The 20,986-nt window shown below is 36.8% G+C and overlaps 1 protein-coding gene across 3 annotated transcripts; it reads left to right on the top strand.

The window, feature by feature from the left end:
* Positions 1 to 984: 984 nt before the first annotated feature.
* lims1 (LIM and senescent cell antigen-like domains 1) lies at positions 985 to 11,387 on the top strand (the record flags this gene model as incomplete). 3 transcript variants are annotated; one of them, XM_079856940.1, is made up of 11 exons in its annotated part: positions 1,003 to 1,150; positions 3,984 to 4,143; positions 4,968 to 5,034; positions 5,120 to 5,240; positions 5,819 to 5,968; positions 6,048 to 6,198; positions 8,157 to 8,249; positions 8,377 to 8,425; positions 8,589 to 8,664; positions 8,993 to 9,126; positions 10,065 to 11,387. In XM_079856940.1, coding segments are annotated over exons 1-11 (1,032 nt in total). In that variant the 5' UTR covers positions 1,003 to 1,121. The 3 variants fall into 3 exon arrangements, with proteins under 3 accessions (XP_079713067.1, XP_079713066.1, XP_079713065.1); XM_079856941.1 differs by lacking the exon at positions 8,993 to 9,126 and having other exon boundaries at positions 985 to 1,150; XM_079856939.1 differs by lacking the exon at positions 10,065 to 11,387 and having other exon boundaries at positions 8,993 to 9,134.
* Positions 11,388 to 20,986: the final 9,599 nt, after the last annotated feature.

Raw genomic sequence — 20,986 nt, 5'->3', positions numbered from 1 at the left:
TTTTATTGGATCTTATTCTTGTGAAGCGCTTTAAGATGCTGCTAAAATAAAGCTTAGATAGATAGATAGATAGATAGATAGATTTTGTGACTAAATCTTAATGATTTATGGATGTTTCAGCTCACCTATAGTTCACAGCAGGTGTACTTGCAGGAGAAACCACATGTTGTGTATTTCCCATGGTATTTCCTCACATTAACTGTGTCCAAGTTATTTTTGTCTTCATTTTTGCAACAGTGCCCTCGTGTGGTGGATATGTAGCATAATACATTTTCAAAACGTAACTTTTTACAATTCATGTGGAACGCTACAGATCTCTGTGTATTTGCCTAAATAGAACTGTCTTTCCTATTCAGTTAAGACTGGACTAGTTTACTGAACCGTAGGCTGAGGATTCTTAGTTTGAATTAGAGGATTTTATGGCTTACCCGCACCAATTGCCATATAAGTCTCTGTTTGATAGAAAGCGCTAAACAGTGTTGACGTCAGAGAAGTGTGTGGCTCATTTCTATCCTGTAATCTAGCCTGTCCACTCTCTTCCAGCGCCTTCACTACTTTTGAGCAACAGCGCAAAACCACCACAAGAGGGCGCAAAAACTGAAACCCCTCAATGCTGTTCAAATAATTTTTAGATTTTTAAATAAACTGTATATTAATGAACTAATTTTAAATGAATATATATCAAATATATGTGCATTTTATAGAGGACTTACATTTTTTTTTGTGTGTGTTGCAACTTCACAAGAGAACTATTTCTGAGTGACCGTTATATAAAATCTAATGTATTTATCATACTTCGTACGCTTGATTATTTCTGATATTGATTATTTGAAGAAAACTGTTATGTTATGTTATGTTATGTTATGTTATGTTATTCCCCCCCCAAATTTCTAAGTTCTGCATAGCAGAAGAACTGATTCATGCAATCATCCAATCAGAAGTCTAGCCGAGCAGCACGTGATCTAACCCGGAAAAGCGAGCTGAGTGGATAGTCTGTTTTTCAGGAAAACATCTTTATCTTAGAGTGAAGGGGAAAAGTGGAAAAGCAACAGATCTGAGGGGCGTTTTATGTTGTCGAATAAAATCTGAATCGTCTCTCAGGATAAGTCGTGCTGTAGGGGATGCTGGGGGTGGCAGAGATGACGGGCAGGTACGATGTTTGAAATAGATTTTTATTAAATATGTTATAGATAAATCTTCCTCTCTAGCTAGAGATGCAGCTGATATCTACAGTTTTATTGTTTACTTTATTACTTTTCTTCTTTCTTGTTTTCCACTCTATCTCTTTAATTACTGTTAAACTGTATCGTTAAGTGTTAAATCTTTGTTTTATATAGAGAGAATAAGTAAAATGGCATGGGTTGCTAGATAAGGGCGGATGCTAAGCTAATTAGCCTCCCTAGTTGAGTTTTTCTGAGGCACACACACACACACACACACACACACACTCACACACACAGAGAGAGAGAGAGAGAGAGAGAGAGAGAGAGAGAGAGAGAGAGAGAGAGAGAGAGCGCGAGAGCTGGAAAGACATTCAACACCACAAATGTTTAGACGAGCACTGTCATGATGCAGTTAACGGTCTATATAAAGCCTAACTGTAACTTAGATAAATTTAAGTTAACAAATAACATGAATTTATTCATTATTTAATTATTTAATAAATTTCATAGTACTTCTGGAACGCTGCTATGTGCTCCTTATCCTTCAAATGCTTTCTCAGATGTTTTGTGTAACGTTAGTCTGTGCTTTTGACGTTTTGCTTTTCTAGAGACCAAATTCCCAAACATTCCTGATCTGGATGCTCCCACAGACTTATCAGATCTTTTGGGAAAACATGGATGTAATCTGCTTCCTGAGATGCTCCTGAGCGCCTTAAAAACTGACAATTATCATGTCTTAACAGTGTTAAGGGATGGAATTAAACATTAAATTTAAAGACATTTGTAATGTTGCAAAAGATCTATATATTTCAAATAAATGCTGTTCTTTTAACTTTATATTCATCAAAGAATAAAAAAAAGAATATCTTTTCCATAAAGATATTGAGCAGCACAACTGTTTTCAACCTTGATAATAATTAGAAATGTTTCTTAAGCAGCAAATTCAACATATTAGGATGATTAGAAGGATCGCGTGACACTGAAGACCGGGTCGAGTTATTTTAAATTGTAATAATATTTCACAATATTACTGTTTTTACTGTATTTTTGATCAAATAACCACAGCCTTGATTGAGCATAAGAGACTTATTTCTAGGTCTAAGAACACTAGTGAAATACTTACTGCATTTTTCTAATAATAATAATAAGAAAACTAATTACAATTGGAGAGAGAAGTTGAATAAAATGGTAACACTTTACAGTATTCGTAAACATAAACTAACAATGAACAATATATTTTTTGAGGCATGTATTATCTTTGTTCATTGTTTGTTCATGTTAGGTCACATGCAGTACATTAACTAATTTTAAAAATACATATTTTATTTTAAAAATGCATTAGTAAATGTTGAAATTACTATTGACTAAGATTAACAAATGCTGTTAAATAATGTTAACAAATAAAACCTTAATGCAAAATGTTACCCAAAACATTTCTTTTTGAAACTTTTTATGCGACACAGTATATTCTTCCTAAATGCATGTTGGATAAGCTGGGAATGTGTTGTCGTACTTCCAGAACACACACACACACACACACACACACACACACACACACACACACACACACACACACACACACACACACACACACAGATGGCACAGCTCCAGCTTCCTCACACAGTAGTGTGAGACCTCCACTGTTGTTCTGTGAGCTCTTGCATATGATAAGACCTGACATAAAACAGTCTCCATCTCTTAAACACACAAATGATCTATTTTTACATCTACAGTGTGTTAGTACACAAGCAGATCTTTTCTTTTCAAATCACCATATTAGGGAATGTGTCCTTGGAATAGTCAGTCTGCTTTAACGCTGCGAAGGGAGTGTGGGGAAGTTGTAAAGACGATCCATCCTCTAATAGCCACATGACCTGTGATGTCAGAGGAGAGATGTCTGTGCAGGGAATCACTGAGTCATTTGGGATCTTGTCTGACAGAGTGACCACAGGCCACGACAGGCTAATTCTGTTTGTGTGATGTAAACATTGGTTGAAGTCTTGCCCGGTCGCTCCTAAACGGTGTAACTTAATATCTCACAAAGTGCCAGACAAGACTACATCATGGGACTTTTGTTTAGAGAAACATCATCTTGAATCACTCTCGAGAGCAGGATAGCAAATGACGATATGATACTGATACAGATGTGACACAATTTAATAATATTAAAGACACATGCAAAATTGAGGAAATGAAATGCCAGCATTTATCAGCTAATTTACCTGGCCAATATATCAGTGAATGAATGAAGTTATATACAATTCCATTTAAACGTTTAGGGTCGGTACTATTTTACTCGAGTTTCTTGTGCTCACTAAGGATGCATTAATTTATTTGATCAAAAACACTTGATATTTGCACTTGATATTTGAATATATTTTAAAATGTAATTTATTCCTGTGATGCAAAGCTGAATTTTCAGCATCATTACTCCAGTCTTCAGTGTCACATGATCCTTCAGAAATCATTCAAACATGCTGATTTGCAGCTCAAGAAACATTTCTTATTATTATGTTGAAAAAAAAAGTGTGCTGCTTAATATTTTTGTGGAAAATTATTATTTTTTTTTATTTGATTTTTTTCAGGATTCAGAATAGAAATCTTTTGTAACATTATAAACGTCTATTCTGTCACTTTGATCAATTTAATGCATTCTTGCTGAATAAAAGTAGAAATTTCTTTAAACCCCCATGTTTGTGACGCCAAACATTTTGTAGTAGTGTGATTCTTGCATATACATTTGTTTGTTACCATAGAGAAATCAAAGCTGTTCATAGACGCTGCTGATTGTTTCTCCTGACATTGATCTGTTTCTAACAGCAACATGGCCAATGCCCTGGCAAACGCCTCGTGCGAACGGTGTAAAAGCGGCTTTGCCCCGGCGGAGAAAATTGTCAACAGCAATGGCGAGCTGTATCACGAACAGTGCTTCGTCTGCGCCCAGTGCTTCCAGCAGTTTCCTGAAGGACTCTTTTACGAGGTACTTCCATTAAACCTGTCATGTAGCATTTAATCTTGAAGCCTGCTGGTTAAAGCGGTGATATCCTACATTTCTTTTGTTTTGTTTTTTTATTAAATTAAAGAAAGTCCTGGAGGTCGAATTAAAATGTTAGATTTGTTGTATAATGTTTGTTTTATAAAAAAATTTGTGGAAAAAACAGATATAAGATCTAATATTAAATATTTGTTATAAATAATAAAAAAAAAAGTAATTTTACATATATATATTAGGGCTGTCAAACGATTAATCGCATCCAAAATAAAAGTTTGTTTTACATAATATATGTGTGTGTACGGTGTATAATTATTTTCTATATATAAATACACACACATGCATACAGTATTTAAGAAATATTTGTATGTATATACTGTGTATATATAATTTATATTATATATAAATATTTTATATATAAATAACACATTTTTCTTAAATATATATGCATGTGTGTGTATTTATACATAGAAAATAATTATACTCCATACACACACATATATTATGTAAAAACAAACTTTTATTTTGGATGCGATTAATCGCGATTAATCGTTTGACAGCCCTAATATATATATATATATATATATATATATATATATATATATGAAATAACTTTTTTCCCACCCTCTCTCTGATCCTTAAGTTTTAAATTTAGTAAATATTTTTTTGGACTGGGTGAAGTGTTGAGATCTTGAAGTTACAGTATGTTTTGTCTACAAGTTGAATTCAGAATTGGCAGTTGATTGACTTTGAGACATATTCCCACCGGAGCCGATGTGTTATGTTTAATTTTTTCTCTCTTTTGTCCATAGTTTGAGGGAAGGAAATACTGTGAGCATGATTTCCAGATGTTGTTTGCTCCCTGTTGTCACCAATGTGGTAAGAGACGCACATGCATAAACACTCGAACAGGTGATGTTATTGACTGTGCTAATTGTGAATTGTGTCCCTCATATTCCCACAGGAGAATTTATAATTGGGCGTGTGATTAAGGCCATGAATAACAGCTGGCACCCTGACTGTTTCTGCTGTGATATCTGCCAAGCCGTGCTCGCCGATGTTGGATTCGTCAAGAACGCCGGCCGGTGAGTTTATAGCCAATGAGGGGTGACCGTGAGCATGTGATTGACAGGCTCCATACGTTCAGTTTGATGTGAAAACTGGTCTAGTATCAGCCCACTGATGAAATTATGATTTCATTAAAAGAGTAGTTCACTTCGAAATTAAAATTATGTCATCATTTACTTTTGAAGAATGTCGGTAACCAGACAGTTGATGGACCCCGTTGACTTCCATAGTAGGAAAAAAAGTACTATGGAAGTCAATGGGGTCCATCAACTGTTACCGACATTCTTCAAAATATCTTTGGTGTTCAGCAGAGGAAAGAAATTCATACAGGTTTGAAACAACTTGAGGGTGAGTAAATGATGACAGGATTTATTTTGAAGTGAACTAATCCTTTAATGAAATCTTTATTCTCATGAGCAGTTCTGTTTCTTTAATACACGTTTTTTTAGTCCTACCAGCCATAATCATCCCTTTGAGATGTTCTTTAGCTCAGCTGATTGTGTATGGGGCCAAATTGATGCATGTAAATACAAATAAACAGAAAGTTGCCGTCTGTGTTTTCTGATTGGCTGATGTGCATGTTTGTGTTTTCCAGCCATCTTTGCCGTCCGTGTCATAACCGCGAGAAAGCTCGGGGCCTCGGGAAGTACATCTGTCAGAAGTGTCACGCCATCATTGAGGAAAACCCCCTTATTTTCAAAAATGACCCCTACCATCCCGATCACTTCAACTGCAGCAACTGCGGGTCAGTACGGCACCAAGCGACTCCTCTGCTGTGTCCATTTACTGAAAGTGATGTGATTTGGAGGTTGTGTGTTTTACAGTAAGGAGCTGACTGCGGATGCTCGCGAGCTGAAAGGTGAACTCTACTGCCTCCCCTGCCACGATAAGATGGGTGTGCCGATCTGTGGAGCGTGCAGGCGTCCAATCGAGGGCCGTGTGGTCAATGCCATGGGCAAACAGTGGCACGTCGAGGTTCGTGTGCTTTCTTTTTTTATTTTAAGCAAATAAAATGTTCAACACAGTGACAAATTTCTAGTACAATTCTTATATATAGCTGAATATGTTTTTAATCACGCTAGTTAATAAACAAAATAAAACAGAAAACTGTTTCGGGTCAAAATGCCAGCCTTGACAAGGTATCAATGCAAACATCACAAGTAATGTCTTAGATGTATGTAAGCGGATCTGGGCATGGGATATCGGGTGTCCATGAGGCCTTTCTTGCCTGCCACATATGATATTTGTAATATAAATCAAACAATGATATAGTAGAAAAGGAGAAGCACACAGTCAAACTGCAAAAGGCATCAGATCAATATTAATGTATTATAATAGTCATGTAGTAAATTTTTTTTTTAGTGATATTTCAGTTTCTGGAAATACTTCAAGACTGTAATTAGCTTCAAGCTGCTTTCATTTAATTTGTTCTATTTCTTTGTTCTGTTTGTTTAATTTGTTCTATTGCTTGTAATTTGTTAATAATTGCTTGAACAAATAGAGAAAATGTAGGCTTCATGTTGTTGTCATATTTAATTGTAATATTTTTTAATTCATTTTTAATTGTTTATTTAAAGGAGTGTGTTTAGCATATTAAAAAACGATTAGCATATTATTTTTGACTCCTGAAATGTTGAAATTGTGACAACCCTATACTGAATTGAATAATATCTATTTAATTTTTACCAATTAAGACAATATTATACCAATCTTTTTTTCAATGTGCGTGTGCATGAGGTGTCCGCTGTGTGATTCGACACTGAATTTATCACTTTAGACCTCTCCCTTAATCATACACTACTGTTCAACAGTTAGGGGTCAGTAGGATTTTTTAATACTTTTATTCAGCAAGGATGTGCTAAATTGATCAAAAGTGACATCTACAGTGCTATGCATAAGTTTAGACACCCATGCTAAAGTTGACTAAAAAGAGGAATAAAAAATCATCTTTTGGAAATTGAACTTAATGCCTTAATTAAAATAAAATAAAATAAAATAATGTATCGTAGATAAATAAATGTTCTTCCTTAAAATACAGGGTGCATAAGTTTGGACACTCCTATGTTAAATTCCTATAGAGGCAGGCAGATTTTTATTTTTAAAGGCCAGTTACTTCATGGATCCAGGATACTATGCATCCTGATAAAGTTCCCTTGGCCTTTGGAATTAAAATAGCCCCATATCATCACATAGCCTTCACCATACCTAGAGATTGGCATGGAGTACTTTCCATAAGATCATCTCTCAATGCAAATCAAACCAGCTATTAGGCTAACTGAAATAAAACCATGCCAATCTCTAGGTATGGTGAAGGCTATGTGATGATGTGGGGCTATTTTAATTCCAAAGGCCAAGGGAACTTTATCAGGATGCATAGTATCCTGGATCCATGAAGTAACTGGCCTTTAAAAATAAAAATCTGCCTGCCTCTATGGGAATTTAACATAGGGGTGTCCAAACTTATGCACCCTGTATTTTAAGGAAGAACATTTATTTATTTACGATACATTATTCATTCACAAAGAAAATTGGTGTCCTTAAAGGTTGGATTTTTCCAAAATTTTTTAATTAAGGCATTAAGTTCAATTTCTAAAAGATGATTTTTTATTCCTCTTTTTAGTCAACTTTAGCATGGGTGTCTAAACTTATGCATAGCACTGTATAATGTTACAAATGTTTCAAAAAGGATTTCTGAAGGATCATGTGGAACTGAAGACTGATGCTGAAAATTCAGCTTTAAAAAATGTATTACAAAAAATATTTCAGTATTACTGTTTTATATTTTATATGACTTATATTTATATTTTATTAAATGAAATAAATTCAGCATTGGTGAGCATAAGATTTAAGCAAAAATCTTACCTCAGACTTTTGAATGGTAGTTTATATTTGAGATTCACACTGACAGCTTGTATATTTGTGTGTGTTTGCAGCATTTTGTCTGTGCCAAATGCGAGAAGCCTTTCCTGGGACACCGTCATTACGAGAGAAAAGGTCTTGCTTACTGCGAGACTCACTACAACCAGGTAACGCAGGCCTGACTCCTCTTTCAAAGCCTCTTTTGTTCCCCCCCAAAAATCTATTATTTATAAACATTATGGATAATGAAACTTTTAGGTTTTAATGCGAGTGTCTGTTGTGTCTGTTGTGCAGCTCTTTGGTGATGTTTGTTACCATTGCAACCGTGTGATCGAAGGAGACGGTAATTGCTGTTTACTTGAACATGATATTGACATTTAGTTCTCAACCTTTAAAGCTTCAGTATTTATATAATAGCAAAAGCTATTAATGCCTTGTAGTGCAGTAGTTATGGCTACGGGAACTGCTGTTGTGAGTTGTTAAGATGCTTTTGTGTTTTCTCTCAGTGGTGTCGGCTCTGAACAAGGCTTGGTGTGTGAATTGCTTCTCGTGCTCGACCTGTAACACCAAGCTCACTCTCAAGTAAGTGATTTTACACACACATACTCATCCGATATCACAATCTACCCCACTTTCCTTTTTCTGTTTGTGGCTTTTCACCAGCTCTGTTTAAATTGGTTCAGAAGTGTCTTTAAATTGGGTCTCCCGGGTGCTGTGAAGTTAGGATCATAACTAACCTTTCTGTCCTGCTAACTCTTGTATTCTGTCCCCTTCAATTCTCTCTTCCACTCTCAAAATGCTCCCACATTCCATTTCTCTTCCTCTCTCCCACTTCAAACCCAATTTTCCATCCAATTTCCCCTCCTTTTCGCTTGTTTCTCCTCTTTCGTCCCTGACGGTGGCCCTGCAGGGACAGATTTGTGGAGGTGGACCTGAAGCCAGTGTGTAAACAGTGTTACGAACGCCTGCCGGAAGAACTGAAACGGCGCTTGGCGAAACGTGAACGCGACTCTCGCGAACGCCGAAAGAAAGCCATCGCCGTCTGTCTGTAACCCTTTTCTCTCTTTTTTCTTCTTCATGCTCATCTGCTTCACTCGTTCTTTATCATTGGTTAGTGTTTTCAACCTCATCGTTTATTTTGTGGCTTTTAGGTATTCCTTTCAAAAATGTTTTCCTGTAGGGATGGACATGTCAGATATCGGCTGATACTATTTTTCTTAAGAGCATCTGCCAGTATTGGATATTTAATTGTGCATGCATATTTTACATTTTTCACCCTAATTTAGATGGAAAATGTACCTATACTGTCATATACCGCTGCTCATTTAAACTTTAAAAATTAATCATTTAATAAACACTGGAATGTAATGTAACTTCAGAATTTATATAAATTTTTTATTCTGTTTGTTTCATTCTATAATGTGATGCCTAACATCAATTGTTGCAATGTTTTTATTATTATATTAATGTTTTATTTTTTAATTTATTAAATAAAAAAAAAAAGAAATGTCCATATTTATTGGTTATTAGCCATAACATAAAAGTAATTATCAGTGTCAGCCAGAATTTGAATACCGGTGCATCCCTATTTTCCAGTGTTCATTTGTCAGTTCAGCATTATCATTTTTTTTGATATTCATCATCATATTGATGTTTTTTTCAATATTTCTTTGTCATATTGAGGACCCATTGTCCTCAAAGTTTTTACTGAAAATACGCACATATAATGCAAATGAATTTATGCAACTGCTGAAACACTATATCATGTATATAACAGTGTTATTTATTATTGTACTATATAATAGTATTGTTTATATTCTATTATATGGTTTAATATTTTTAATTATTATTTTTAGTTAACAATAAAAAACACATAAAGAGCACTGTAAGTAAATGAAATGGGTTGCATATTTGCATTACATGTGTGTCTGGCCTAAACGTGTTAGAAAGCACATTCCTAAAAGCAAGATTTGTGTTTTTAGGAACAAGTTTGTGGAGTTCGACATGAAGCCAGTGTGTAAGAAATGTTACGAGAAGTTTCCTCTGGAGCTGAAGAAGAGACTCAAGAAGCTTGCAGAGACCTTGGGCCGCAAGTAGATCTCCTCGCCATCTTTGGTGCTTTAAGAATGAATGGAGACCAAACAAAATCTGGACCGCATTTCATTTGGGATTAGTTTTCACTTGTGTCTTACTTTATCGTTCTATGATGGAAAGTGGCCAGCAGATTTTCTTTGGTCTCGTTCCAACAGATTGTTCTTGTTTCTTAACACAATGCAACCAAAACCAAATACTTTTTATATTGTTTATTGATATATATGTACTTGCATGTTTATGAAGATAATGCTAGTTGTAGTCACACCGTTCAGAGCATGTTTTTGACATTTGTTTCCTCGTATGCAATGCCACAGAACTTTTTCTCAAGGCTGAAACCCTTCCTGTGTCTGACCCTGGGTCTGACTTTGATCTATTGATCTAAGAGTTGTATTTGATATTTAATGTATGCTCAAGCCTCACATATTTCTGTCAGACAGGGGATCAAAAGTTAATGCATGATGTAATGAGTCTGGAGGAACACGACAACCTCTAAACCAAACTCTTCGCTCGAATGAACAAAGTGCTCAGGCTCTGTAATCTCCTTCTCAACTTAAATGATCTTGCTTTATTAAAGCCCTTGCTGTGTTCTCCAAATATGCAATAAAAGACACCACTTGTATTTCTTCTAAGAGGTTTATGAACTGTTGACTGTCGTGCATCATAACATCCTTGTCTTTTTCATTTCGTTTTATACGTTTAGTTTTATGACACGCCTGCTTTTTCTGGAGAAAAAATGCTTTTTACTCTTCAAATATAATGAACTCACCCCTCGTGTTTTGTTATTTACATCGACAGCAATTGCTTTTGATTTATGTAACAATCGACTGAACTTAAACGTGATTTGACTGTCCTTGTAACGGTTGATTTCATCATCTATTTTTAAGTATGAAAGACATTTAAAAAACAAAACTCACATTTCTACTCTATACATTATATTTTGTGTGTTTATTGTGCATTTAGCTACAAGTATGTGTTGTTACTTTTTTTAAATGCCCTTTTATTACAGTCAGACATTTCATTTTACTTTACAGCAATATTTACACCCATAGCAAAACTAGTTCATGAATTCATCACAGCCTGCATTCACAGAATGACGCATTTTGGCAAAAATATGTATTAATATGCTTGTTGGCAGCTTTTAAATAAATTTCACTATGTTCTGTACGAAATCTAAAAATATATTAATAAAGTATGCACTATTTCTGATGTCATATTTTTTTTTGTAATGTAGTTTTTAATCTCTGTTATACAAGTTTGCAAAACTAACAGATATATGTATTTAATCAGCCTTCAGGTGCATTTACATTCAACAATCCATAAAATATTGGTATCTTGCAGTCCAATAAAATGCAAAAACAATTATAAGGGGGTTTTAAAATTGTAAAACAACCATACAAATATGCAATCTGATTATCTGAACTGCAAGGAAAGAGGGACCAAAACATTATTTAATACAGAATAATCAAATGAGAACGAGTTTGGATTTGGAATGACAAGGGCTAAATGATGACCAGTGGTGGGTGTTATGCATTACTCAGTAATGAATTAGAAAAAGTTGTAAAATGGGGATTACTCTTAATTTTTCTGTAATTTAATTACAGTTACGTCTGATGCAATTGCATTAAATACTGTCTAGACTACAGAACTTCCTTTTGAAAACATTTTAGGATTTAACATCAAATTTTAACGTCAAATGTTAAAATGTATGTTTTAATGAAACCTCCCTTAGGCCAGTTCGAGAATAATTTATGCAATTTTATATTATCATTTATTTGAAAGAATTAAGAGCAGTTTCATCTCTATCCTTGTATTGTTCATCTGGTCGAGGTTGATATGGAATTAATGCAATACATTTTAGAGAGAGTAATTAGCACTGTAATCTAATTACACTGTTGAAGATTTTTTAGAGTAACTTATTGAATTATTCTTTGAAGATGATGTATGCAATATACAGTGTTCTTTAGGAAAATGTCAACAGGTGGCGCTGTTACACAGGACCTGAAACTTCTAGATGAAAGTCTTCAAAAAGAAGTTGCATTTCGTTTGAAAAGAGACCTTCAGTCCTCATGAAACATTTTAAATACTCTGTCTCTTCCTCTAGTTTCCCTTTAGAATTAAAGCTGAGGTGCAACATGGATCAATTGTTCAAAAGATTTGGAGAAAAGAGAAGCAACACAATAAGAGTTCTGGATACTATTGGGTGGGTTGGATTGAATGAGCAACTTCTCAATATCACTGAACAGACTCGCCGTTTTACCGTCTAAAACTGTGCTTCTAATCACAAATAAAACAATACCTCTGATTCTATTACTGTAGCTCAATAGCAGAAGTGAGAACAGTAGAAAAATATTATCTGGGTGTCGCCTCGCCTCTGTCATCATTTACAATGGCAGTAATTTACATTCAGCGGTGCTAATTTCTGTGCTCTCGAGGGCTGCAGCAATTCGTCTTTTCCCTGCGAGCATCTCCTCCTCTGTGGAATCTTTTCAAATGAAAGGAGAGAAGGAAATGACAAAGAACAATAAGAGGCATTCAATTCAATTCTCAAAGAGAGCAATTGAAGAGGGTGGATTTGACTAGTTAGTTTCCTCAGAAATAATCTTCAACAATGCTTGACGTCACGGGCTCGGCTGTAACCTCCGTGAACATTGTCATTCGCACTATTCGGATTATAGGGTTGTGTGTGTGTGTGTGTGTGTGTGTGGGGCCTGGTAAACCCTACATTATGAGGACATAAAATGTCCTCACAAAGATAGCAATACCTGTGTAAGACTGAAAATTCTGGTTGGGGTCTGAGACAAAGGGCCCTGCTAGCTAATTAACATTCGACATCCCCCATACAGGAAGTGAGGTTCACTTCCTCTCAGAAACAACGAAGAACTCACACAAGAACATGGTTTAATGTGAATGTTTATCATTGACTGTTATGTTTTTGGTGTCATTTGAAATGTCTCAAAGTGAGTGGTACAGATATCTCATATCCAGATAGATCAAATAAAAGGAAGTAAGGTTTATAGAAGTTTAGAGAAAACTGGTCCAGATAATGCCACCCCCCTTTTGTTGAATAAGAAGCCATTTTGAGGGTGGTCTCCCCCTTCCCCCATGTCACCTGGTCAAGGGGATAAAGGAAGGTGTGCTCCGGCTCTCGGGGCTCTTCTTTGCTGGACACGAATGGAATAGGTGGTCTGTCTGTCTCTCTGTCTCCTCTCTCTCTCTCTCTCTCTCTCTCTCTTTCCCTTTCTCTCTCTCTATCTAGGCTACAAGCTGGGTAAGATTATTTGGTGTAACCAATGTATAACCTTGTTCTAGATATTTGAATTGATTGTGGAATTGATCTTGGATATCTGAAATATTAAATTGTTACATGTGATTATTCTAACTGATTTTGACATTGTTCATTTAATGGTTAAAAGGAATAGTCAAACATTCGCTCACTTTTAGTGAGGCACAGATATTATTAAAACCTTTCATTTATGGAGTCAGATGAAATTACGAGAGAATACATGATTAATGTATTGCATCTAACCAACCAATACTTTGCATGAGAAAAGGACAGTAACACGTGATACCTTCCCCGTGTATTGGCGAACCGGCAATTGGACCAATATAGCGGGCCTTACACCTGAAATCCTTGTTCTTGTGGGGACATTTTTTGGTTCCCATTGGGAAAACAAGTATAATCATACAAGATGATGTTTTTTGAAAGTTTTCTGTGATGGATAGGGTTAGAATATACAGTTTGTACAGTATAAAAATCATTATGTCTATGGAAAGTCCCAATGGAAACCTGTGCGTGTGTGTGTATACTTTTGTATGGCCATTAGTGATGTCTCTTCTATATGGCTATATGGTCTAGCACAGGGATTTTTGAAGTGGTGTTCAGGGACCCCCAGGGGGCATCACGGGAGTGCTGGGGGTCCATGGAAATGTTTAGACAGTGCAAAAAGAAAAATAATAACAATAAAATAAATAAATAGATACATAAAACTTTATAATAAAAAGATTAAGTTAACAAGAGTTATATATTTTCTCATATAGGCTATATATATATATATTGACAAAAAATGTTGGGCCGAATTTATTGGATACAATACAGTGATGATTATGAACACAAACGTTTTATTTTAAATAACGTACCAATAACCAAGCTCATAATGGAAATCGTTTATTTCATATAGACTAAATTATTACATTTAATATTGGAGAGTAAAAAGTGAATGTGGTGTTTGAAGATCATACACAAAAAGAATGTAAATAGGGTCAATTTTGATTTCATATTGACAAAATAATTCCATTTGGCCCCTTCAACCCTGAATTACATCCTTATGTTATGGTAATGTTTCTCTTCACAGAGCGGCCTTTTAATAAACATCTTTAATTTTTAGCTAGACGTGCTGGGTCTAATAGACTTTACTGTCCCTGTTCATTGATTATGTTGTGCCTGAATGAAAGCACCATAAAAATTCTTAAGTACATTTTTGAAATATAGGCTGATATGGCTAGCTGGAGGCCAGAATTGTATAGTGTCTACTAATTAAGGATTTACATCAAAAAGGATATTTGTTCTGGAGCCTGCAGTGCATTTGGTTTGTTGATTACGGTGTATGAAAATCATGCTGCGCTCAGAGGCTGATTCTAGTGTAAGAGAAGAAAATATAGAGCTTGTGTCCATAAAAGTAGCCGTCTTTAATTATTCATGCTGAGTGGGAATAGTCGTACTTGCTAGACTTTGTTATTCAACGGTAGGATGCATTGATTGACTACCGTAGACGTTTGGTTCTCCTGCACGTGTTGGATCAATTTGTGTGTGTATGAGAAAGAAAGAAGGTTGAAAAGAGAGACAGACTGATGGAAACAGTGAGGTTCAGGACTGCGGGGAGTTATGGCAAAGGACTGAAAATCTATCATGGTGACAGTATGCATGGAAAACGTCAATATGTGTCACACACAGAAAACCTTCCGGGTGGATAAAGGAAAGCGACAAGCGCCGAGCCGGGGATCTGTGTGTGGAAACACAGGTGCAGTCGTGCTTATCGGGTTTCTGCATGTCCAAACATAGCCTGGTTCCCTTTTTTTGATTAATATTATTGATCCGGCGAGGAAAATTATGGTAGCCCACTCATCCGATATAAACATGGCTCCTCCGCTGAGCCGATATCAAAGTTGCTTTTCTCTTCACTGAAGTTTAGAGAGGGAAACGTCTGAAGTGCAGCCAGGATGTGTGTGCTCGCATTAATGACATCTCTTCTATATGTGCTCCAGCTCATGTGACCGAGAAGTGTTCTCGACATCTTCAACTTGTCAAATCTTCAACTTTTTGTCTCCTTAATTAGCATATTGAGAGGAGTACCATCATTGCAGGTGCTGAGCTGCTGGTTGCTGGTTTATGATTGTGAACTTACTTTCTCAAGTGGACAATTTCGGATGCAACCAGACATCTTCGTCGCAAGCTATTAAGTTAAAGAGGAAGCAGGATTTCAGAGTTGTATAATTGACATAATTATCCATGAATAAGTCGATTCTTTGTGCCAACACTATTTCTAGACGTTGCTTCTTTTCTACGTCCCATCAGGCAGGATCTCTCTCTCTCTCTCTCTCTCTCTGTCTCTCTCTCTCTCCCTAAGATGAAGCCAACTGAATCTAAATGGGACGCATGTTTTATTCAGGAGAAAAGTGATATCGTGGCTTGTGCATCGGGGGGGAAAAGTGTGCTTGAGTGTTTTTGTTTGGGCTGGTGTTTGATTGGAAGTCACTAGTGAAGTGAAATTACTTTACCTATTGATTTTTCTGGCTCATTTTCTTACGATTTAGGAACACGGCCGAAAGAAAATGCTTCTACGGGGATCTTAGTTAAGAATGCCATTAAATCTACAGCATGTAATGAACCTCTGAAATGTGGGGGGGTGAATTAGATGTTGTGAGTTTGAGATGCCAGTGTTTAACTGCATCATTTATCAGTGTGATAGCAAGTTTTACTCAGTTTTGGGCATATTTTGAGGAAGCTCCTGTGGTAAAACATGTTTCCTATACCAAGAAGTCATCTGGGAGGTAAATGTCCTCTAGTTGACTTGTAATCTAAAGCATTGCATTGAAATCTCATGGAAATCAGACCCAAGACCTTGGCATTAGCAACAAACAACCAATCACTAAAAAAAATGTATGTGCTATGTTTAGTTTTTAGCATGAGGGAAGTATCAATCAATCAATCAATCAACAAATCAATCAATCAATCAAGTAAAATAAGCAACATAAATAACATACACTCCTGTTATTAGTGATGGGACAGTTGATACCTGGGCTACGATGCTCCGACGCAGTTTCACAAACTGTACCGATGCTTGTGTCAAAATGACAATACAACGTGACTGATGATGTTTGAAGCTTCGAACGTCATGCAGTATCGGTAGGTCGAGACAGCTGGTCTAAAAAAAAAAAGATATTTTTTATATTATTGGTCAATAGCCTATGTGAATTCATTGACCAGGCTACACACGACATGAGTTGTGGTCTCATTGACACAAATTCATTTAGATGAGATGAGATTAGATTAGATAGAACTGTATTGATCCCAGATTGATTCCACTCTTGTATGTCACGGACTTCTGAAGCTTTGTTTGGCCACGTGCTTTTACAAACCGTACATCCTCTGCTCCGCGATAATTTGTTAGATATGGTAGAGAAAACAATTCTGACCACCAGATGCCGCTAATGCGCATTGTGTTAAAAGCTTCGAGTAATGAACCGTTTTTCGGCACAATTTGATGAAAACCTCAAATGCTTCAGAAAGCCTCGGTTTCCCATCACTAGCTGTTATGGTAGATAGTGAACCCAGATGCAGGAAATGGAATAAATCAATTTTAATAATGAAACCAGGAATCATTATAGACAGTAAACAGAAAAGGTAATCCAAATGTCTTGATGAAGATGATGATGATGATGATGATGAAGCTTGGCAGGCACAGCAGTAACTGCAATGGGGTAAATAGATGACAGCAGAGATGAAGGCAGAGTGACTGAAGGATGATGGCTTGGAGCACGGGAAATAAAGATGGGTAATTCTAACTGGAAACAGGAGAGAAAACGAGCATAACAGCAACAAACACCATGATAAATGAGAACGGTCCGACACAAACAAAACACGAAAGGGCTGCTTATAAAGGGAGAGGAAATAGCGAGCAGGTATCGCGTTAATCAGGTGGCGGTGGGAAATAAGAGTAGCAGAGCAATATTGCCGCACGATAAACGCCACACACACCCACAAAACATGAGAGGAAACACACAAACCAAGCCGAGGATAAATCCTTCACAACTCCTCTGCATTTCCTTCCATGCTTTGTCTTTGTTCTCACAAAACAACCACATTGGATTTACGTGGCTACATTTTCAACAACCAGAAGCCTACACATGGTACGGTTTCAGACTGATTCAAACTGGTAACTCAACTTTAAAAAAAAAAATTCTCTAAAAAGAACCGGCTCATTTAAGGATTAGTTCACTTCAGAATAAAAATGTCCTAATTTTCTCACCCCCACGTCATTCAAGATGTTCATGTCTTTATTTCTTAAGTTGAAAAGAAATTAGGGTTTTTGAGGAAAACATTCCAGGATTTTTCTCCATATAGTGGACTTCAATGGGGTACAACGGTTTGAAGGTCCAAGTTGCAGTTTCAATGCAGCTTCAAAGATTCTACACGATCCCAGCCGAGGAGTAAGGGTCTTATCAAACCGTTGTACCCCATTGGAGTCCACTATATGGAGAAAAATCCTGGAATGTTTTCCTTAGAAACCTTCAATTCTTTTTGAGTAAAGAAAGAAAGACATGAACATCTTGGATGACGTCGGGGTGAGTAAATTATCAGGAAATTTTAATTCTGAAGTGAACTAATCCTTTAAAGGCATTTGTATCGGGAATCGGGCAACACTGTATTTTGATACACAATGAAGAACCGGTAAATTGGAGTCATTTGGATCTGACAGACAACCTATAACTTTACTCCATCTAGGATGGGATACCTTTCTTGCACCATTACCCTGTCAAAAACACCTAATAAGAAAAGTCATCATTGCATCCAGGCCTTCTGAGGAACATAAAGGGACGACAGTGCACCAGATTCACAAGCCTCCCCAAGGGGTCGCACTGGCAAAGTCCCATTTCTCTTGCTGTTCACTCTGTCTACAAATCCTGGTAAGCTAAAAGTAGATAATTCGTTTCAGACAGAGCACAGTATGAGAGCTCTCCTGGCTTTGTGAGCCATCACACTGAATCCCACGTCAAATAAAAGAGGCATGGGAAAGTAACTTTATGCAGGATTTTTTGACATTGCGATGGTGTTAACAGAGCTTAACCTTCTCTGGGTTTAATTTGCTCAGGTGCCTGTTTAAATGTCATCGCTGGTCTCCTGATTGAAGACTCCCTGCCTCGCTGTATTTAGATGAAGTTATTAAACATCTCTAATCTGCCATTTACGTAATGTCTTGGTATATTAGCAGGCGTTAGGTTATAGCTTTGAAGTGAAAAATGAAGATGAACATATATAGTCCTTCGGGTTTTTTAATCAAAGCTAGAGTCCATTCAAACACATCTACTAGACATAAGACCTGGTTTACAGAAAATATCTCAATAAAAATGTAGGGAAAGCCCATACATATGTACATGCACAAGAACCTCTTCGATGGCTATTTAAGAAGCTATTGATTCAATTCAATTCCAATTCAGTAGGGTTCAGTTATAGTCTGTCAATTTTACTTACGCATAAAAGAAATGATCCACTAATGCTGTGAATTACACATGGTTTCAGACTGATTAAAACTGGTAACTTGACCAGGTGACTTTTTTTTTTTTTAACTATTCACTAAAAAGAACTAGCCTGGCTAATGTCAGACCTCTTTCTCATTGAGACGTGGTCTGGGAACCACATGTTCATTTTCTCGTATTTGAGGCGTGGTTTACGAATGCCCAGAGCCGTTTATTGGGCGCTACGAATGTCTATCAAATGCGCCTGTACGTAGCTCATAGCCAATCGTTTCAATTATACCAGATGACGTATGTAGAGCGACAGAAATTCGTTGAGGAAGAAGATGAAATAAACTTGCTTTCTAAACTACTTAGAACACTATCTAAGGCTGCATCGAAAGGTAACTTCGCGTCTGATGCCATGTTGGATCCATAGATATAAACAAACTGCTTCGGTGTGTCGCATAGACGTCGTCATCGTCTTGCTGCTCCCTCCCCGTTCTGTGATTGGTCCCCTCGCTGAGGCGAAAATCTGGTCCATGGTATCCAGGCTGTCTAGCAGCGTGAATAAAATCGCGCTGCGCTCAAGGCAGCATGGGGAAACCCAAGCTAAAAAAGAACAGGGTCATAAGAGGCATTTGTGTCGGGAATCAGGCAACACTGGTTGTGCTGTATATTTCTGATTCAGAAAGAAGAACCGGCTCAATAGAGTCATTTGGTAGCGAGTTGAACAACAATGGTCAGGTTGTATCTTTGCTTTTGAAAGTAGCCAATAAGGACAGCCCAATATAAAGACGTTTCTTGACATTATTTTGTGGTACATTGTCTTTTTAGTGCATCACATTCATTACAGGCTGCAAACTCTTCAAGCCGCATCATTGAAGAGTCAGGTGCAACGGTGCGCATTCAGTAGGTCATTGTACGAATTCATACGAATTGGGCAACTCGTAAAATATGTACGATTTAGCAAAAATCGTACGAATTCGTAAGAGTGAGGTCCTATGAATTCGTACTAATTAGCCACCTCGTAAAAATACGCACGAATTGCCGTGAGATTGGGTTGGTTTCTCACACAAAATGATCGTATGGCTGCAAAAGATTTGGGAACGGAGTTCTAACTGATCCAGGAATGGGCCTAATAGATTTTTGTAAAAACATTACAATGGTTGAGTAAATGACATGATTGTCATTTTCGGATGAGCTATCCCTTTAATGCGCCCGTGCAGTTTTAAGGATTCTGCCCTCTTCTGACATTTTCAAGCAATCTGATTACGGTTGACCTGTGCTCTGTTAACCTTTAGCATATTGCATTGTATGTTCTGTGTGTCTGAACTGAATCTGGCCTTCCTGATGAGATGGTGGTGAGAGAGAGAAACAACAGGGAAAGGCATGCCATTGATTTGCCATCCAACTCCGCTGCCGTAATCACCTGATTGTTCCAGACAAATATACAGGGGAATCGACGAGAATACCAAATTAGATCTCTCTCCCCCTCTGGCATCCTCCCAACAGAACACATTTTCCTCAACCAAACAAAGAGCTATGTTTAAACCAAACTTTTTGTTGTTGTTGTTTGACGAGTTTGGCAGCTTTGATCATTTTAAATAAATTGTTTTAATTAATTTCAATCAGAGAGAATTGCCAAAATAATGTGCAAGAGTGTGAAGTTCTTAAAGAAGATCTTAAAAAGAAGAACTCCCATAATTCTCAACTTGCAATGGTTGTTGGAGCCCGTTAACAAGACTAAAATTTCTTTTCCTCAGAAAGAAATCTAAAAACTTACCACATTATAGTGTCACTAGCTCTGAACAAAGACGTGTTTATTCCCATATTGCCTCTGGGCTGTCATGTAAGTTCCTGCTAATTAGCTGGATAGACGTGCTGCTTTGACTAAAGCAAAATGTCTCTTCAAAGTACTTTTGGCCAAAACTAACTATGTCTTATTTCCTTTTTTGACCTTTAATCAAACCGTGTGCTATTTTAACACATTAGCACATTTCAAATAGCCGTGCTTCTTGTTATTGATCATTTGAAGACCCTTGTTGGCTGATTTGCTTTGGTCACAGTTTGGGGAAAG

This window comes from Squalius cephalus (assembly GCF_949319135.1).
Source record: "Squalius cephalus genome assembly, chromosome: 22".
Lineage (NCBI taxonomy): Eukaryota > Metazoa > Chordata > Actinopteri > Cypriniformes > Leuciscidae > Squalius > Squalius cephalus.
This window is presented reverse-complemented; position numbering and strand designations above follow the sequence as displayed.